The sequence below is a fragment of the Lygodium microphyllum genome, chromosome 14, assembly GCF_053477565.2.
Source record: "Lygodium microphyllum isolate KBCC chromosome 14, Lygodium_microphyllum_v1.1.10, whole genome shotgun sequence".
Classification (NCBI taxonomy): Eukaryota; Viridiplantae; Streptophyta; class Polypodiopsida; order Schizaeales; family Lygodiaceae; genus Lygodium; species Lygodium microphyllum.
The window spans coordinates 138,507,886-138,529,421 of NC_141148.1; the positions used below are offsets into that span (position 1 = coordinate 138,507,886).

At 45.7% G+C, this 21,536-nt stretch overlaps 1 protein-coding gene across 9 annotated transcripts in view; it reads right to left on the minus strand.

Moving 5' to 3' along the window:
- The window catches only part of LOC148026159 (putative sugar phosphate/phosphate translocator At3g14410), a 140,712-nt gene that overhangs the window by 86,426 nt on the left and 32,750 nt on the right, over positions 1-21,536 (minus strand). For 8 of the 9 annotated variants that reach the window (XR_015693194.1, XR_015693192.1, XR_015693195.1 and 5 more), the window contains 2 exons: positions 17,563-17,670; positions 17,317-17,351 (listed from right to left, as the gene is read on the minus strand). Coding sequence is in view for 5 of the 9 variants with exons in the window: in XM_087693439.1 (XP_087549565.1) it covers positions 17,317-17,351; positions 17,563-17,670 (143 nt within the window). In the remaining 4 variants the exon portion in view is untranslated. The remainder of the gene's footprint in view (positions 1-17,316; positions 17,352-17,562; positions 17,671-21,536) is intronic. The other variant, XM_087693441.1, reaches the window with a different exon arrangement.

The window sequence follows — 21,536 nt, forward strand, 5'->3', positions numbered from 1 at the left end:
AGGAGGTAGTAGTTTGAGAGATGTTTCGACCAAACAATATCATATTTGGGGTGTTTCATCAGTGGAGACAACTTTCATGGCTATCTAGATAGGACAGCCAACTGATTTCTTCCATTTTCTCACAATGGAATTGTGAATTTTCTCTCTCTTCAAAATTCTCTCATCCTCCATACATCTCTCAAGTTATCTCAGCATTTTCTAGCAGTTTGAACCATCAAAGAAAGATATTTCACTCAATCTCTACTATAAACCCCAATTTACAACAAAAATTAGGGTTTTGACAGCTACCTTAGGATGCATGCTCAAAATTGAAGGCCTAGGACTTGAATTCCAAAGCTGAAATTAAAGAATTTTAGGGAGATTCATGAGGCCAGCCAACCAATTTCAATTTGGGGCTAAATTTATCTCACAAGGAGCAAGGTGAAGGCACATCCCTAAGCAAATCAAGAGGCAAATTGGTTTGAAGGATTACTGGTCATTAATGACAGCAAGTGGCACTTGGATTAGTGAAGGAGATTGGTGAATTTGAGTTGTAGTCCATCCATTTGCAATAAAAGATAAAGAAATATTGAAAGGGGCACCAATTTTAGGGCCAACAAGCTATCCATTGTCCAAGATTTAACAGGCAAAGTGTGTACTTCAATTTATGTGAATTAATTACTTGTTGTAATTACTCTTAAATGAGGTTATTACCACCCTGTCCAAGAAGGAAGTTGGTTTCACCTATGGTAGGATGGTCTCGATAAGCCAAGAGGTTTCCCTCAAAAACAATAGAATAGAAGCAAGTAGAAAGGAGCTAAATGTTGACCATTATAGGAAGATCAATTTAGAATATAATCTCATATCATTTTAGGATGTCAAGGTGAGACTTTGCTTTATGGGCAGAGGGGTTGACATGTTAGTTCCCCCTCGTTTCTCACCCTCTTTGAACCAAGTGCACACAGGTCTGCTTTGGTTCAAGTTGATTTGCTCGAGCAGTTGCCCATGACCGGCACTAGATAAACTATTAGGTAACCTTAGCATGTTTAGGAACCTTAATTTTCAAGTTAATCCTCACAAGAATGGGGAACACCTTCCCTTGCAAAGTAGACTCAAGCAACCCTAGATAGCAAAGTCTGCAATATTCCAAGGAAGTTTTAAATGGCATCCAAAATCATGCCATCAAGGGAGCATTACACATGGTATCAGAGCACAATAGAAATTGTAGTTAATAAAGCTAAGGTAGAATTGTTAGTAAGCCTATCTAAGGTAAAGAAATCTGATTTAATGAACACTTATGCAAAATGATCCATCACCAATTAATGGTGGGATTTATAAGAGTTGTGAACCTCGTAGAGATTCTTAGTATTCCAAGCTACATTCATGTCAACCATGTACTCTCTGAACTTCAACAAGAGAGACTGATTCATACATACCTTGGATCGAATGTATAGCCCATCTTCATTGTAATATGAAAGACATTGGACAGATGATGAAATGTATTGCTTCATTAATGCCAATTGTCTTGCCTACATCCAAACAAACCTAAAGCCAATTCAATGAATGGAAAATCTCAAGGATATTTACTCATTTGTTTTTTAAGAATCTAAATCAAACCCTACCCTCCATGTAGATGGATAGCAAATTCAACAAAACCGCTATGACTATGTTGAACCTCCTATTTATCAATCTGACCTCCATGGATAAAGCCTTGTAATTGAAATAATCTCTATTTTCATCAGAATAATCCCTACCCTGAATTATCACCTTCTTGCCTAGGGCAACTATGAATAATCAAGATGTCTCTAAATCTTCCTTTCAAATTGTGTATTTATCTATGCAAGATCAATGTTCTTTGATATTAATTCCTCGTTATACAAGGAAACAAGAGGATGGATCTCCGAGGATCTGTCCTATGGTAGGGTACTCTTGGTAAGCCAAGAGGTTTTCCTCAAAACAATAGAATAGGAGCAAGTAAGAAGGGTCGAAACATTTACCATCATGTGCTGCCTTCTGGAACTGATCTACTGCCACGTTGATTCAGCTGGCTGCTGCCCAGCCTACTGCCCTATCAAAGGAGCTACCCAACCTATGTTTTCAGCCTGGCGACCTGTTCTTTATCATTTCCACTGCTTCTTTTGCTGGCTTCGCTCCTCCTAGACTAGTACAACAAATCATATTCATCGTTATTGTGTGTTTCCAGCTTCTGCATTCCAACACCCAAACAACAATTCCCAGACATCAGCCACTTAATGGAGGATGCATTTGCAATAGATTCAAGCCATCTACAGCAAGTTACATCCTTGTCATCACCCCTATATCAAATACCTACGTTTTGGAATTTTCTTCTGAAGGGCTGCCCCAACATTCGCCTATCTGCAACCACTTACACAAAGAGTTCTATACCGAAGTTCTTGTGTTCTCTTCTCCAGTTGGCTGCCTAGCATGACAGCAGCCATCATCATAGAGAGATTTCGGCACATCCTTCATCTTCAAAAGCTCCTAAGGACTGCGTTTCACTCCCTCCATAGAGCAGCTCTTTTCCTCATCTCATTGATACCTCTACCCAAAGGACTACATTTCACTCCCCTCACAGTCCAAACTATCACTAGGTGGTGATACTTTTTGCAGTTGCTTTCCTTATTTACTTATATAAATATTTTATTTTTCTTTTCTTTAGTTGTTGTTGCTTTTTACCCCAAGAGTTCTCTTGGAATAAGCCGGGATCTTTGCATGGCCAGAAGGGGCAACCATTGGGACAAATTGGACAAATGGTTTGTCTAAGCCTTAGGACCGGTTCCATATTGAATGGGCACTAAAGAATAGAATGCCAGTGGTTTGGGACTGTGTGCTTAGCCATTGGAGATGGTGCAAGACAATGAGCCTGGCCAAGACAGAAGATGCACATGTGAGAATGCTCACGGAATAAAAGTCATTGTAACTGAGCCACATTACACTTTTTGATATGGTTGCAACGATAAAAGTTGCTCAGAACAACGTGAGGAATGCAAGGGTCACCATCCCTAAAATTTAGGGAGTTACTATTTTTGGACCCCAAAATCTGTTCGAGTCATTATCTTTGTTTTTGCACGAGGATTAATTCTCTGTCTATGCCAAGGTCAAATTTTGCATCAATCATGGAGAATTTTAGACCGAAAGGTTTAAACGAGAAAATTGTTACATGTATCCCATGTGGCACAAATTCCCAAAAGAGAGAGTGAGAGTATTTTTAAAAAAACGTAATAGGCATAAGAGGCACATCTGAGAATGAAGTTTTGAGGAGCTGAGGGCAGATTGCTACAGTTTCATCAGCTATGGAGAGTACTTCGTCTATGACTCATGTACGAAGGTAGAGCTTCCTCCCTCTGGTCAACTCTCTCTCTATTCTCAGAGGAAATGCTCTGCATGATGGACTGATTCCATCAAAGGTACAATTCTGTGTTTTCTTTGCACTTCTGCTGAGGCAAGAGCCTCGCTACTCAAGTCAAGGATCAGATGTTGGCTTCTCCAATGCACGAACTAAAGGAAGTAATAACCATGCCACACAAGAACAAGGTTTTTCAGCTCTAATTTAGTGCTATTTGTGGGACTGTTTTGATGCTGGACAGTAAGAACAGTAAATTCAGAGATCTGCAGACTGCAATTCTGCACATGAATCATTGAGTTTTGGTCGCAGAAAATGCTTTCCTAAAAGGGATGTTATTTTGAACATGCTGGACAGTAAGAGCAATGAATTCAGAGATCTGCATACTGCAATTCTGCACATGAATCATTGAGTTTTGGTTACAAAAAATGCTTTCCTAAAAGGGATGTTGATCTGGTCATGTTGTACTGTTCTTATGCAGTTGGGATTTACTCAGAAAAGATGAAAACCAACCGTTCACAGGTTATGTATTTTGGAACATTTCATTTTTGTAACTTTTTATATTTTAATTGATAAAGAAATACCGAGAGGAGCGCCGGTCTTTGGGGCCAATCTAGTGTTGAGCGAGGGAGTGAGGTCTCTGTTTTTGTGTGTGTGTGAAAAGGCTAAGTGTTAATTGAAGGAACTACCGCTTTATGTGAGTCATAGACCGGTTTCACAAACCCATTCCAAGTGTTGCCACGTAATCAACCAAGATAGTGCAGTTACCTCTAAGCTTAGCTCCCTTGTATCAGCATGATTCAATGTTTATCATTCTTCATTCATCTTCTTCGTCAATGTTTTTGAGTTTCTTTGCCTCAATGTTTGCCATACACTCTATGTTTCTCCCTACAAACCCTACCATTTCTATAGAGAGAGAGAGAGAGAGAGGGTGTGTGTGTGCGTGTGAGAGAGAGAGAGAGAGGAAGAGAGAGATGGAGAGGAGCGATGTCGGACCCTGGCACCCCCGTGACCTAACCGGGCCTGCCGCCGAATCCTGCCGTTGACCACGCCGCTGTCGTCTGTTGCACGTCGTTGTCTGTTGCACGCCGTCAAATCCTGCCGTTGACCACGCCGCCGTCGTCTGTCTTGCGCCGCCGTCGTCTGTTGCACGCCAGGTCGCCTGGACCTGCGCCATCGTGACCTACACCCCGTTTTGTCGCCCGTCTGCTGCGCGTTGTTGGCGCCTGGCTCTAGTCACGACTAAGCCCACCAAGAAGTCCCGTTGCCTCTGCGCGCCTGCTGCACAACAAGTCGAGGCCTGGACTTGCGCCGTCGCGACCTGCACCTCGCTTCCTCGTCCATCTCCTGCGCGTTGTTGGCGCCTGGCTCTGGTCACGACTGAGCCCGTCGGGCAGTCCCCTCGCCTCTGCTCGCCTGCTGTACAACTAGTTGATTCATCAGGCGGCGCCACTTCTCCTGAAATACGAGCTAAGGCAGCCAAGAGCGAGAGAGAGAGGATCGCCTAGACCTGCGCCGCCTGGAGACCCATCTGACGACTGCCGCCTGACGACTTCTTCAGAGAAAAGACAGCAATATGGCTGGCCTGGATATGGATTTTCTAGACCGGACGGTGGCAGCCCTTGGCCCTGATTCCGATACAGAGGAGCCGGAGGATATGGTGCCGTGCACGGAGGAGATGCCTCCGGGTTCTGAACTGCCGCCTGCGAGCAAACGCTCCAAGCATACTTTTGACGAGCCAATGGGTCCTCAGGAACGTTCCTATGCGCAGGTTGCCTCTGATCCTGTGGATTCGCAGGAGATTGACTGGGAGCATTTGCTGGACTTTGCCAATACTCTGCTTGGCGATTATGTCCAGCATAATAATGAAACTTTTTCTGACGCGGGAATTGATGATGTGCTGGAAGCCACGGTGGACCCGAAATCAGTCTTGCGGTCCTTCTCGGTGTTTTATGACCGTGCTCTTATATTTTTCTTCACTGGCAAGATCCCAGTGCTTTCCCATATTCGCCAGTGGATGCACCATTTATTGCAAGGGGAGTGTGTTGAGGAGATCTTCCTTGGACCTTGCGGCTTTTATGAGGTGCTGTTGAAATCGGAAACACATCGAGCTGAGCTCCTATCCAAGTTGCCATTATTCTTTGATCGCCGCTTGGTCCATGTTGTACCATGGCGCCCTATGGGCGACTTCCAGCGTCTACTTCAACGAGAATGCCCGGTGTGGGTGGAAGTGGAAAATTGTCCGGCGGTCTATTGGCCATTGTTGAAGGATGCGATGGCAGTTGTGGGAACAGTGTTGATTCCCCCAAGCCTCAGGGCTATGAATCGAAACCGTTTATGCATGTTATGGGACACGGCCAGGAAAAGGCCTGCGTGGCTTCGCCTCAATTGTTCTGGCATGCATCCTTTGCATTTTCGCTTGAAATGGGGCAACTTTGCAGGACACTGCTTTTCATGTGGTAAATTGGGGCATTTTATGGCCGAATGCCCTGAAAGGCAACCGTCTTCCGAAGATGCGCAGGTTATGCTGCCTAAGGATGACATGGTGCTTGATGCCCCGGCACAAGAGGCCCTTCAGCCACCTAATGTCGTGGATAAAGGCAAACAACAGGTCCTGGGTTTGGATTCCCGTAGCACTGATTGGATTGAGGCACGTCAAAAAAAAGGTAAAAAGTTGGATGCAGGCCTGGCGGATCCTGGGCCTAATGCTTCACAGGATTCCGTGCGCACGTATATGCGCAGGAAATAAATGTTCACTTCACAGCAGGCTACGCGTCCTATGGCCCCGTCTGCCCCCCGTAATCAGTTTACAAGGAAAGTCTATACAGACGGTCCCAAGGGCCCACCTGCTAAGCTGGCATTTGATGCAAAAGGTAATGTGATTACACCCTGGGATCGGCGTTATCCCCGCCCCACTCCCAAGGCAGTGGATTTTCCTTCTACCTCTTCGCCTCTAAGGGCTTGGCTTCATTTGCACAGCTGCTCTCTAATGTGCAGCGGGTTGCTCGGCAGTATGGGATTCATCATGCCTCTCTTTGTCGGCGACGTCGACATGCAGCAGAGGACTTACTGGCTTTGGTCCGTTCCTTGCTTGTGGATTCCCCAGATGATGATTTTCTGCTGTCACTGGAGAGGCGTTTGGCCCATCTTATTCAAGTGTTTCAGTTGAAATCTTATCAGCAGGCCAAGTTGCATAACTTGACTGACACATTGCAAGATAGTGCCTGCCAGTCTCATAAGTTCTTTCGCGCCTTGCATGCTTCTCCGGCTCGCGAAAATATGACTAGACTCCAGGATTCGGAAGGTCGCATGGTCACGGATCCGCAGAGCATTGTCAATATGTGCAGAAATTATTTTATGGAACTTCTTGGTTCTTCTCCCTCGCCTTCTAGCCAGGTTACGCATGCCCGCTCGGTCTTCTATCATCTGGTCTGCCAGCAAGTTCCACTTGATATGCAAGCCACTTTGGAGGCAGATATTTGCGAGGAGGAGGTTATGGATGTTTTGTTGCACCTGCCTAAGGATAAAAGTCCTGGTTGGGATGGTCTCACTAATGAATTCTTTGAGAACTCGGCCACGTAGTTGGTGAAGCCATTGGCGGTCATGTTTCAGCAGGTTTGGGAAACAGGGGTCATGCCTTCCTCATGGAAAGAAGAAGGCCTTATCAAACCGATTCCAAAGGTCCCTTCGCCGTCAATGCTGCAACACTGGAGACCAATTTCTTTAATGGGCTCGATGTATAAAATCTTCTCCAAAGTGCTGGCGAATCGGCTTCACAAGCACCTTCCAGCTATTGTGCATCCTCTCCAATATGGTTTCATTAAGGGCCGCAACATTCTGCATAATATCTTAAATGTGCAAATGGCTATTGACTATGCGCGGCACTCCAGTCAGGAAGTGGTATTGATTCAATTGGACTTGGAAAAGGCGTTTGACTATGTGGACTGGTCTTTAATTGAAGATCTCATGTCTGCTATGGGCTTTGGTACTCGGATGTCCCGATTGATCTACACCATTAGTGCTGCGGCTTCTTCAAGAGTTATGCTCAATGGTGGGGTAAATGAGCCATTTGTCCTTGCATGCTTGGTTAGACAGGGTTGCCCTTTGAGTCCTCTCTTCTTTGCCCTGGCGACTCACCCGGTCCTTTCAATGTTATCCTCAATGGCGGCTTCTGCTCAGCTGGCAGGATTGTCTCTTCCTTTGGGGCAGCACTTCATTAGCCAATCTTTGGCTGATGACACCTTTATGATTTTGCAGGTGGACAGGGACAACATTCGAAAGGCATTAGATGTTTGGACGCTCTTTGGTCAGGCCTCTAGTCTTCGCATCAATGCCTTTAAGTCAGCCATTCTCAGTTGCACGGAGCCTGATTTACAGTCATTAGGCTGGCAGGGCCAAGTGGTTTCCCGTGGCTCCATTGTCAGGCATCTTGGATACCCATTGGGGGTGGATGTACGGCCAAAGGACCTACTGGAGTGGATTTCACAAAAACTGGCGGCGAAGTTTATGTATTGGAAGTCGCAAGCGTGGCCATTCCATGTCCGCCTCAAAGTGGCTCAGACAATTATGCTACCAATGCTAACGTATTTCCTACCATTGCTGCCGTGGACGCCTACTACTTTGAAGGCTCTCACTCATCCCATTCGTTTCATGCTATGGAAGAAGGATTCACTGCAGGCAGGCATTTCGTGGATTTCATGGTCACATACATGTACCCCTAAACGCATGGGTGGTGGAGCTATTTTGGATGCAGAAACTCATATGCTGGCTCTTCGTTGGTCTCTTTTTCGTGCCATGTGTGTGGATCATCACCCGTGGACCATCATAGCCCGCTATTTTCTTGAGGACAACAGGCTACGCCATGGTAACACACGACTTCGGGCCTCCTGGTGGCATGTCCTTAATGCTGACTCTCGATTTTCCAGTCCCTCTTCCTCTTTGTTACTGCACTTGGTCGGCTCTTGGAAAGTGGTGCTCCAAAAGGCCCGTTGGCATCCAGTGGGGGACCGCTTGCAAGCTAACTCCTTTCAGCTGGAATTGTTGGCAGTATCGAGATTACTTTCATGGGAAGACAAACATCAGCTCAGACCGAGATTTAACCGCATGGCCCGTTTAGGTGTAACTTCGATTGCAGATGCTACCCTTGCCACTCGCAATGTCCTCCCATCGTTTCGGACTGCTAGGAGACTTTTCAGGATCCCGCGCGGATACCGTGGTTTATGGGGAAAGCTTTTGTCGGAGCTTCAGGGTAGGCAACCCTTTCCTGCCCTGGCTGTGGATCGTCCTTGGCAGGACTGGGACCTTGCAGGCCGGTTGAGTCTGGAAAAGGCCTCTACTAATCAAGTGTATCATCTTCTCATTCAAGATCACCAATGGCTGGGTGTGAAAGCTAATACTGTTTGGGGACTGCGGAAATCGCTGTCATGGTGACAGGGAACGCTGATGGAGGGCTGGCTGAATAAGGCACCTTTCAAATGCAAGGTCTTTCTTTGGCGGGTAATGATTGGTGGTCTTCCTCTTGCCTCGGCCCTTTCCAAGCGTCGAATCTCCAATGGCAATTGTTTCTTTTGCACCACTACTGCGGAATCGGCCCGACATCGTTTTCTTTCTTGCCCGCTCGCCAAGAATATCTGGTCACTCTTGTCGCAAATCTGGCGCGCAGTGGTGGGGTCCTCACTAACTCCTTTCGATTGGGTTTTTGTGCGCCCAAAGTACCCCACACCGCCACAGTTACATATGAAGATCTTATTTCACTTTTTCAGATACTGGGGATGCTGGCACATTTGGACCACGCGCAATGCTTTTCTCTTTGATTCGGCCTCTAATGTACCGAGACATATTGCCAGGCTTAAAGGGCTCTTGCATTGGCAGCTAGATCTCATCCGGCACTCCGACTTGCTCCCTCGGGAGGATTTGCATCCCTGGCATATGGCAATTGCCTCTGGGTCGTTGCCATGATTGGTGTAACCTTTTTAGTGCATTAGTACGGGGATTTCCCACACGTTGGCCTAGGGCCCTCGTGTCTCTTGTAATCATGTAATCATGTAATCTTGTACCTTTTTTCCGTAATTAATACAATTACCTTTTGCGAAAAGAGAGAGAGAGAGAAAAGGGGAGTCACCAGCACAAGGTCTGTTCCGCCCTGCTCGTGCCCTTCCCTCGCCCACCTGCGAACAGCCACTTGTCCTACGAACTGGTTTCCCTGGCTGACCAGAGCAGGGTCTCATTTCATCCTGCCTGTCCCATCGATTCGTCTCCTGTCCCAGCCTGACGTTTGTCTTCTGCCTGCACGAGCGTGTTCTGTCCCAGCACCTGGTAATCAGGGTTGACCTGACCTAATCTGACATCCCTGCTCTGCGCTTGACAGTAGGGTGTGACGACCTGCCCTAATCCAGGCAGGTGGCTCCACTTGCTTCTGAACAGTCCGTCCGCTTCTGTACCGGCGCCCAGTTGCGGCCTGCGTGTCTCTGCCACCCGCGATTTTTTCACTCGGCTTCTGTCCGACATACGTGCTGATACAATATGGCTGGCCTGGATCTGGCTTTCATAGACCAAACGGTGGACGCTCTTGATCCGGATTCTGACGAGGAACCAGAGGACATGGTTCCGTGCACAAAGGAGATGCCCCCTGCTCCTGACCTCCAGCCAGCGGGCAAACACACCAAGCATACTTCGGCAGGGATAATGGATCATCAGGATCGTTCCTATGCTCAGGTTGCTTCTGATTCTGTGGACTCCCAGGAGGTTGATTGGGAGCACCTGTTGGAGTTTGCTAACACTTTGCTGGGCGATTATGTTCAACATAATTAGGAAGTCTTCGGACTCTGCAACGGAAGATGTTCTGGAAGCCACTGTGGATCCGAAACATGTATTGCGTTCCTTTTCAGTGTTCTATGAACGTGCTGTGATACTTTTTTTCACTAGTAGGATCCCGCTGCTTTCCCGTATTCGCCAGTGGCTGCACAGTCTGCTACAAGAGGAATGTGTTGAAGAGAATTTTGTTGGCCCCCGGGGTTTTTTTGAGGTGCTGTTGAAATCAGAGACACACCGTGCTGCTCTTCTGTCTAAACTGCCATTGTTCGTTGATCGCCGTCTGGTCCATGTGGTGCCATGGCGCCCCATGGCAGATTTTCAGCGTCTGCTGCAACATGAATGCCCTGTGTGGGTTGAAGTGGAAAACTGTCCGGCTGTTTATTGGCCACTGCTAAAAGACGCCATGGCTGCTGTGGGCACTGTTCTGGTCCCCCCAAGCCTAAGGGCCATGAATCGCAACCGCCTGTGTATGTTATGGGACACTGCTCGAAAAAGGCCTGCTTGGTTACGCATTAACTGCTCTAGCATGCATCCTTTACATTTTCGTTTGAAATGGGGCAACTTTGCAGGACATTGCTTTTCATGTGGACAATTGGGGCATTTTATGGCTGAATGCCCAGAGAAGCACCACACTTCAGATGCCGAGCATGTTGTGCAACCCATGGAAGATATGATGTGTGATGCGCCATCGCAAGATGCCACCCAGCCACCTAAAGTTTTGAATAAAGGTAAACAACAAGTCTCGGGTTTGGATTCTGGTGGCAATGACTGGGTAGATGTACGCACGAAAAAAGGCAACAAGCATGCTGTTGGCATGATGGATATTGTGCATGTTGCCTCACCAGATTCCATGCGTACGTATATGCGCAGGAGGGAAATGATGTCTTCAGAGCACTCTCCTCCTGCTATGGTTTCCTCTGCTCCCCGTCAACAGACAGCTAGGAGAGTGTCTTCAGATGGTCCTAAGGGTCCACCCGCTAAGTTGGCTTTTGATACTTGAGGTAATGTCATTACCCCATGGGATCGTCATTATCCCCGCTCCATCCCCAAGTCAACGGATAAGCCATCCACTTCCAAATCTGGTCGTCAGAACTCTTTTGCCGTGTTAGCTGATTTCTTGGATGAGGGTGTACTAGACATTCTCGCCGAAAAGGTCTCATCGAGGCAAGCTGTGCCTCGTACCTGATCCTCTTTTGCATCCACATGAAGATAGCTACGTGGAATGTGCGAGGAATTTGTTCTCGCCACAAGCAACATGCCATGTGGACAATATTGCGTGAGAATCAGTGGGATGTCTTGTGTGCTGTTGAACACAAGAGTCATAGTGAAGCGGGTAAAGTTGTGGATTGCCATGGTTTTCGTTTGTTCTATGCAAGGACACATGCCAAGCAGTATTCTAGTGTGCTTATGATTGTCCATGAAAATATCAGCCGGTTCTTATCAAGAATGATGTACATGGCCGCTTTGTGGTGATTGAAATTTTATTTGAAGGAGAGATCTTATGGTTACTTGGCCTCTATGCTCCGAATGATCCTCTCTCTCGTCGGGAGCTTTGGCATACCTTGCAGAGTTCCTTGTCCCTTGGCAGACAGGGTTTTTTGATGGGGGATTTTAATATGTGTGTTGATTCTTTACAGTCCATATCAGAACATTCGATCATGGATGCGCCGGAAAGACGTACGTGGCAGCAGTTGGATTTTGCCGTTCTTAAGCAAGATCTCTGGTCTTGGCTGTATCCTTCTTCTACAGGGTTTACCTTCCATTCTGCCCAATATGCCACAACATGGTCGCGGTTAGACCCCATTTACATCATGCAGGATGATGATTTCCTTCCTGAGATGCTCGAAATGAAAGTGTTACAACAATATGCATTGTCGGATCATTTCCCTCTGCAGCTTGAGCTCCTTGCACAACCAATTGCTCCTTTCAAGCAATTTCTGGATAGACTCCCATTGCGTTTCCACTCGTCTTATTTGAAGCATGCAATCTTCCAGGGCCATATGCAGCAATTGATTGATCGGTTCTTATTGGATTTCTCATCCCAGGGCACTGCTTCCTTTCAACGATTGCTCTCCAATGTGTAGCGGGTTGCTCGCCAGTATGGGATCCATCATGCTTCTCTTTGTCGGCGGCGCCGACAAGCAGCCGAGGAACTACTGGCTTTGGTTCATTCTTTGCTGGTGGATACTCCCGATGACGCATTTCTGCTATCACTGGCAACGCATCTAGCTGATCTTATTAAAGAGTTTCAGTTGAAATCCTATCAGCAAGTCAAATTGCAACAGTTGACGGGCACTCTGCAAGACAGTGCTTGTCAGACCCATAAGTTCTTTCGAGCTCTCCATGCCTCTCCTGCTCGAGAGAATATGACGAGGCTCCAGGATGAAGAAGGTCAAATGGTTCTTGATCCGCAGATGATTGTGAATATGTGTAGAAATTATTTCCTCGACCTTCTTGGTTCTACTTCTCCGCCTTCAGGCCAAATTACTCATGCCCGTTCAGTTTTTTATGATCTGGTCCGCAATCAGGTTCCTCAGGACATGCAATCTACTCTGGAGGCAGATATTTGTGAGTCGGAGGTCATGGATGTTCTGCTACACTTACCTAAGGATAAAAGTCCTGGCTGGGATGGTCTTACCAATGAGTTCTTTGAGTTTTTTGCCACCCAGCTCGCAAAACCTTTGACGGCTTTGTTTCAACGGGTATGGGAAACGGGGATTATGCCTTCCTCTTGGAAAGATGGTCTTATTAAACTGCTTCCAAAAGTTCCTTCGCCATCCATGTTGAAACAGTGGCGCCCAATTTCTTTGATGGGTTCTATATATAAAGTCTTTTCAAAAGTTATGGCGAATCGCCTCCATAAGCATCTTCCTGCCATTGTGCATCCTCTCCAATATGGTTTTATTAAGGGCAGAAACATTTTGCACAATGTCTTAAATGCGCAACTGGCAATTGATTATGCAAGGCATTCAAATCAGGAGGTCGTACTAGTTCAATTGGACCTGGAAAAGGCTTTTGATTATCTGGACTGGTCTTTCATTGTAGAACTTATGTCTGCTATGGGCTTTGGTGCCCGGATATCTCGTCTGATCTATACTATTAGTGTTGCAGCATCTTCGCGGGTCATGTTGAATGGAGGAGTTACCAAGCCAATTGTCCTTGCCCGCTCTGTCAGACAGGGGTGCCCTTTGAGTCCTCTCTTCTTTGCCCTTGCGACTCATCCGGTTCTTTCGATGCTATCTCATATGGCAGCTTCTACTCAGTTGGATGGATTGTTGCTTCCCTCTGGACAGCACTTCATTGGTCAATCCTTGGCTGATGACAGTTTTATGATTCTGCATGCGGACAAAGATAATCTTCATAAAGCATTAGATGTTTGGGCTCTTTTTGGTCAGGCTTCTGGTCTACGCATTAATGCCTTGAAATCGGCCATTCTCAACTGCACGGAGTCGGATTTGCAGTCACTGGACTGGCAGGGTATGGTTGTTCCCCGTGGCTCCATTGCCAGGCATCTTGGGTACCCTTTGGGGGTTGATGTTTCCCCAAAGCAGCTATTACAGTGGATTTCACAGAAACTGGCGGCTAAGTTTCTGTATTGGAAGTCTCAAGCCTGGCCCTTCCATGTTCGTCTCAAAGTAGCCCAGACAATAATGTTGCCAATGCTTACATATTTCTTGCCATTGCTACCCTGGACTACTACGACACTGAATGATCTTACGAAGTCTATTCGTTTCATGTTATGGAAGAAGGATTCCTTGCATGCGGGTATTTCCTGGATTTCTTGGTCGCATGCATGCACCCCAAAACGCATGGATGGAGGGGCTGTTTTGGATACCCACACTCATATGCTGGCACTCCGCTGGTCTCTTTTTCGCGCCATGTGCTCGGATTGTCATCCTTGGGTCGTCATAGCCCGTTACTTTCTTGAGGATCACGGGCTTCTGCATGGTAATACCCACATCCGCAGTTCGTGGTGGCATGTTCTTAATGCAGATTCTCGGTTCTCCAATTTTTCCTCATCTCTGCTTGCCCATTTGGTGTGTTCCTGGAAACTGGTCCTCCGAAGTCTCAATGGCATCCAACGGAGGATTGTTCAGCCACTAATTCGTTTCAATTGGAACTGTTGGCAGTCTCGCGGTTAATTTCGTGGGACGGTAAACATGAGCTTCGACCACAATTCAACCGTATGGCTCGTTTGGGCTTAACTTCGGTCGCGGATGCTACTCTTGCCAGTCGCAATGTGTTCATGTCGTTTCGTACAGCCAGGAGGATTTTCAGGATCCCTCGTGGATACAAGTTTTTATGGGAACAACTTTTGAGGGTGCTTCAGAGCAGACAACCCTTTCCTGCCCTTGCTACGGATCGTCCCTGGCAGGATTGGGACTTTGCAGGTCTGCTGCATTTAGAAAAGGCTTCAGCTAACCAGGTGTATCATCTTCTGATTAAAGATCATCAATGGCTGGTTACTAAAGCTAATATTCTATGAGGATTACATAAATCCTCGTCATGGTGGAGGGTAACTGTGATGGAGGGCTGGTTAAATAAGACACCATTCAAATATAAGGTCTTTCTTTGGAGGGTGATGATTGGTGGTCTTCCGCTTGCTTCAGCTCTTTCAAAGCGCCGAATCTCCAATGGCAACTGTTTCTTTTGCACCACCACTGTGGAATCCGCCCGTCATCGTTTTATTTCTTGCCCCCTTGCTCAGAAAATCTGGTCATTCTTGTCAGCCGTCTGGCGAGCGGTGGTTGGTTTCTCGCTTCGCCCGTTTGATTGGGTTTTCGCGCAGCCCAAATATCCCACACCGACACAGCCACATATGAAGATCTTGTTTCACTTTCTTCGATATTGGGGCTGTTGGCACAAATGGACCATTCGGAATGCTTTCCTTTTTGATTCTGCTTATAATGTTCAGCGGCATATTGCTAGGCTTAAAGGTTTCTTGTACTCGCAGACAGCTTCTCCGGCACTCTGACTTCCTCTCTCGGGAGGACTTACGCCCCTGGCACATGGCAATTTCCTCCGCGTCTTTGCCATGATTTTGTAACTATTTGGCCCTCTGGTTCTTGTAAACAATCAGTTTGTACACATGATGGGGTAGAGCCATCGTGTATCCTGTAATCATGGAAACTTTTCGTAATTAATACAATTACCTTTTACGGAAAAAAAGAGAGACAAAAGGCATCTTGGTCCAGCATGCGAATAAACACGATCATAGCCCCAATGAAGCACGGACAACAGATTTATTCACTGCCTCGATGAGAGACGGGGACAGGAGGAGGGCTCACTAGTTGCATTGGGGTTTCAACCCCCCCCCTTTTGGAGCTGTTGGCCAAATCAAATGGCTGTTGAGAATGGAACTGATCTAAACTTTATTGGACAACACTTGGATATGGATATGGATAGGTATCAAGGTTGCCAAGATGAGAGTCCTTAGGGAGGGGATTATGAGAATGAAGCAGAAGATGCTGGTAAATGTCAAAAGTTGATGCAAGAAAGGTTGCAAATGGGGGATCAGGATATGCCTGCTGTTGCCCATTCCCCATCACAGGAAGGTCATGTGGCTTTTGCCCACATGTTAACACATGCATCTATTATTATAGAGGACTATATTGATGCCAATTTGACAAAGGCTGTTTCTTTACCTTAAGGGAATGATGTAGAGACTGTTTTAGGTGTGGATTTGGTGGTGTAGCAAATAGCTGCTTTTCATGAGAGGGCTGCTATTTTCTATTTCACAGGTAGAGTTCCCATGATTGCACACATACAGGCATGGTTTGACGCAGTCTTGGGTGGTGGTAGTTAGCTTCATTGATTATATTGTAGCAATAGCTGCTTTTCATGAGAGGGCTGCTATTTTCTATTTCACAGGTAGAGTTCCCATGATTGCACACATACGGGTATGGTTTGATGCAGTCTTGGGTGGTGGTAGTTAGCTTCATTGATTATATTCCCTGCAAATGTCCTTTTTAGGAGTAGAGATGCTAACAAGCTCTGGTATGCTCAGAAGCTAGAGATGTGTGGAGCAAAAGGATCTGGAGTCACTTGGCAGGATTTAGGCCTATATAGCACCACCAACAAAGCTACTGTCATCACTAGAACCATCTCTTTTTATCAGAGGTCAGTGAGAGGCTTGCTTTGCTTGCTCATTAGATGTTCTCAGCTATCTCAGCATGCAAACTGTGAGTCTATGTCCTATAGACCCATTGACCTTTACACCTTCTGAATTTTATCCAGCATACAGCGCATAGGTCTCCATCCTTATTTAAAGACCCCTTAAAGCTAAAGCTTCATAGATTGGATCATACTGAAGGCCAAAGTTGTTTTAGAAAATAAATGCAATTAGTCTTGTACTCTCAAGTCCAAAGCCCACACAAAGAGATGAGATGACAGGATTTTTTGCATTATGAGAAACTAGTATACTCTGTGTGTGTGTGTGTGCTGGGGGGGGTTGTGTGTGTGTTTTCCATGATGTATACCACATTGATACCAAGAGGTAGCAGCTAATGGCCTTCAGCACCTTCTGCCCAGAAGCTTTGAGTTATTTGCCTAATACATCATAGCATCTCTTCAATAAGCTAAATCAACACAGATGGAATTGCATATACATCATGTGTTGGATTCGATGCTATGCCACACAATTGTATGATCTTGCTCTGTCTGAGTTCCCAAAATATCGGTAATGACAGTCACTGTCTGCAAGGCACTCATGCGGGTGACTATTTCCCTCCCTTCAACGTCTCAATATTGTTGCAAGTCACTCAAAAACCACATCAGACCTGGTCCTCATTCCTCTATTGACAACCACGTTTGATATATACAGAGATCCTAAATTTTTTCACACGACACATCTTACAGGCGGGCCTCTGAAACTTACTCCCAAATACACACGACTGGACAAGGGTTTCCTGCACAAATTAACATTTGGATGGTGACTAACTTCTCTATCTATTAAATTGCGGGTTGGATGTTCCAACCAAATCAGACTCAGAAATGTGGAGTCTAGCCATCTGTTAAACAGTATTCATCCATGCATTAGGCCCCTGGCACATGAGTCAACACATATTGAACATATAAGTGATCTATCCACCAAAAAGGAAAGCTCACAGGGGACAAAACATTAGCCAACAAAAACAGGAGCTTAAGCCTTGAAAACTTACATATCAAAAGTTATGCCCCCTTTCAACTTCACAATCTGCCAAATGTACAAAGACAAGATGATCATGAGACTTTCACACATACACAAGTCTAAGGACCAGATAGTCACTCCAATGACAGGTGAGAGAAATTCACCCTTTAAATTTTATTTTTTTATTTTTTTCTAAAACAACAACAACAATCATTATCCATCCAAAATGCAAGAGTAATGTTCATTTATCAAACAAGCACTTGACAATCAATATTACCTTTAGGATCTTGACAACGAAGAAGCAGAGAACTGATGAAAACACCATGTGCAGAAGTGTAAGGGCCACAGGGTAAGGAAAGTTCATATACTTTGATGAAAGGACCCACTGTAAAAGCCAGTTACACATCTTTAGAACCACTACATCTAAGCATTATTGATTTCACACTGCACTAGGAGGTTAAAGGCCACCATAACACCAGCTAAGGAAAATTGTTATATGACTGAGTAAGCTGGGGATCAAGTTACAACTCAAATCTTTCGTCTCTTTCTTTTTAGCCTGAGTCATGCAAGTGGAACTCCTTATTGAAGCAAGTATGTCCTTATTATTCTACAGGTCTCTATCATGATTTTCCTAAGCTCATCTGAATCACTAGAATGTGATTCCACATCGAGTTAAGGTATCTGGGTGCTTGTAATGTTGTCAGTGACATGCTCTATGTTTAGAAACCTTTGTTGATAACACAAACAGATCCACAACCATTGAAGACTGCCATAGACGACAAAGTCCAAGGTGGCCTCCAAGGTAGCTTCGAAACCGCCATCGGACCAACTTCTCTGCTGACTTGCCTGTATTAGATTTTGAAGTGACAAGTCTATACTCATAATGCTTCACACGGACATCTTGTTTCATCTTGGACCAAAAGAAATGCCTAGTTAACTTCTCCAAGGTATGTCCCTCCCCACAATGCCCTATGGAAGGCGCATCATGAATAGACCATATATCCCCAGCAATCACCATCACTCAAGTAAAATCACACCAAATGCCCTCTTAACATCAAATAAAATTCCCATTGAAGTTTAGATCCTCCACATAGAGCTCTAGTTTAGGTGCAAAATAATCCAACTGAATTGAGACCACCATACTGATAGGATAAGGCCACCGACATAGTTGCATAGAAACCTGTTTCCTAAAATACGAAATGTACCTAGCATTTCTGAAATGTTTCCTACCTATAAGACACATTTCTTATCTGCCCAAGGCTTAAGAAAACAAATCAAGAACTGACAGAAGCTGCTAGGCATCAGTAAGGACGCCAGACAGAGCCAGCAGGTGATGACAATGTGATGAGAGAGGCTGGAATCAATGTGATGCAATGCAGTGCAGTTGGGAGTTAATTAATAAATAGCCCAAGCCTGAAATGTGACGACCTGCTGGTGGCCAACCTGCATTGAATGTAGGGCAGACCAGTCAAAACTGCTGCCAGACCCAATAAGGCCACCAAAGTCTGCCTGCCCATGCTGAGAATGTCCGCCCTGCCCATGCCCCATGTGACTCAAATGCCGGCCCAAAAGAGGAAAACAGGCTGCCCAAGGATGCTGCCAATCATGAGCATCTACATAGGCTGAGAGAGTGGCACTAACAAGAACTACCTCCACCTAAATGCCTAGGAGGGATGAAGAAATAATGAGCAAAGACTAAGCCTCACTAGGACTAAGGGTCACAAACAAGAGATGCCCATACAAAGAGAAGACATGGACACACATCTCTGAACACCCCCTCTCAAATCCTCAATGTGGCACAAGGCCAAAGGAGATGAAATGGATTTGAGGGTGGCAAAAAGACTGCCACAATCAATGAAGTCCATCAATGATGAAAACCTACCAAAGAGTATAACTCCCTCGCTAGATGAAAGCCCGATCAAACGAGAGGCCACCATAGGCCAATAGGAGTGGAGAGGCCTCAAACAAATCACTCTAGTGAGGTCTAGTCAGAAATGGGGGAGGAGACAATAGCAAAGAGCTATTGAAGGCACCATAACTTGCCAAAAATCAACAAAGACTATAATCCTTGAAAGAGCTCCTCATGATCTTGGGAATCCCCCTCTAAAACAAGGACCAAGAATCCACAACTACATCTTTAAGTTCGTGCACCTCTGAAAGGTGTCAAAGTACAACGAATGTGGAAGAGTATAGACAAGACTAAAAGAAAATGAACATGAAAGAAAGGAAGAGAGTAGACACATCTCCTCGAGCCGAATCTCTCCAACCAGCACCTGGAAAACAAGTGTGTGGGGCAGGCTGGCAAGGGTGCCAAAATAGGAGAAAAGAATGCAATAAAATAATGCAGTTGGCCAGCAAAAACTAGAGGACCTGATCAGAAAATTGCTGACTATAACCTAAATTAATAAAATAATTAGTGATCAGTCCTGTAGCTGCCACATGGCACCATTGCCTGCTTGACAAACTGCCTGTACACTGTGTCCACTGAAAATGCCCACTGACTGACAGGAATAATGAATAATGCCCTCCAAGAGAGTACCTCCAAGAACTCTGATTGCACCAACCTAAGAAATGCTACTCCAAGGGATGAATAAACCCTTAACACCCCCTCTCAAATCCTGGACACAGCATAAGGTTCATGGATTTGGAGTGTTGTCGTAGAAGAAGCTGAGGAAGCACCTTTGTAAACAAATCTTCAAGATTATCCTCCTAAACCACATCAATGGTCACATCCAAGATCTTCTCCCGAATGAAATGGTATTGAATCTCAATGTGTGTCGACCTAGCATGAAACACTGGGTTTCATACCAAAGCAATGCAACTTTCATTGTCACAATGAAGTGTTGTAGGACTTGTTTGAAGCTCACCTAGTAACCTCCGAAGCCATACCGTCTCACATGTGGTAGAAGACGTTGCTATGTACTTTGCCTCTATTGAAGCAAGGGCAATAGTGGGCTGCTTCTTGCTACTCCACGAGATAACTCCTACACCCAAAGTAAAACAATATCCTGTCGTTGACCTCCAGTGGTCAATATCTCTTGCCCAATTTGAACCCATCCAACCTGTAAGCACCAAAGGGAAATCTCAAGTACCTGATGAATAATGAATACCAAGACCAGGGGTGGGGTCCCCCTTAGGAACCACAAAATCCACACAACAACTGTCCATGTACCATCTTGGGTTCACTCATGAACCTCGCCAACACACCTATAAGAAAGCACAAATCAACCCGAGTGTTAAGAAGCCAAATCAAGGACCCAATTAACTACCCGTAGCAGGTAGCATCCACTACCGAAGAATCTGCATGGGCTGAAGCCTTCCAGTTTAGATCCATAGGAGTAGAAATGGCCTTACATCCCTCCATCTCAAACGTGGCCAAAAAGCTCCTGCACATACCACTGCTAGGAGATGAAAATCCTCCTCAAAGTTTGGTAAATCTTATGGCCTAAAAAGAAATAAAGAAGGTCCATATCCGTCATCTCAAACACTACATCTAGTGTCGCTTTAGTCTCCTTGACCTTTTGGGCATGGTCACCTGTCAAAATAAGATCATCCACATAAAGCACAAACAACATGTGTCCTCAAGCTACAGTGTGGACATACAACTGGGGATCGGAAGAGGAACATCGATACCCCAATGATCCTTAGAGGAACAAGTCAATATTCTTGTTCCAAGCACGTGGCGCTTGTTTGAGGCCATAAAGAGCCTTCTTCAAGCTGTACACCTGTCTATCTGATGAAGAAAAGCCAAGAGGTTGCTCAACATAGATCTCCTCCTTCAAATCGCCATTGAGGAAGGCAAAGTTCACATCAACCTGATAAACTCGCCATCCCCTATAGCTAGCTAAGGCAAGAACAGCTCCAATGGTAGCCATCCAAGCTTAGGTGCAAAGGTCTCATGGAAATCCACCCCTAGCCGCTATGCGAAGCCCTTGGCAACGAGCTGCGCCTAGTCCTTATCTAGAGTACCATCACTATGATATTTGGTCTTGAAGACCCATTTTACAGCAATCACCTTCCTATGAAGGGCAAGCCAAGAGGCACAAGATCCCAAGTGCCATTCCGCTCAATAGCATCCAACTCCTACTCCATTATCTTCTTCCAATGTTGTGACAACAAAGCCTCCTTCACAAAGGTAGGCTCCCTATCTTGTATGGCACAAGTCATCAAACAATAGTTAGTACAAACAAGCTTGGTAGCATGTGCCTGGTTCCTTCGAGACCACCACGCTCCATCCTATGATTGCCACTC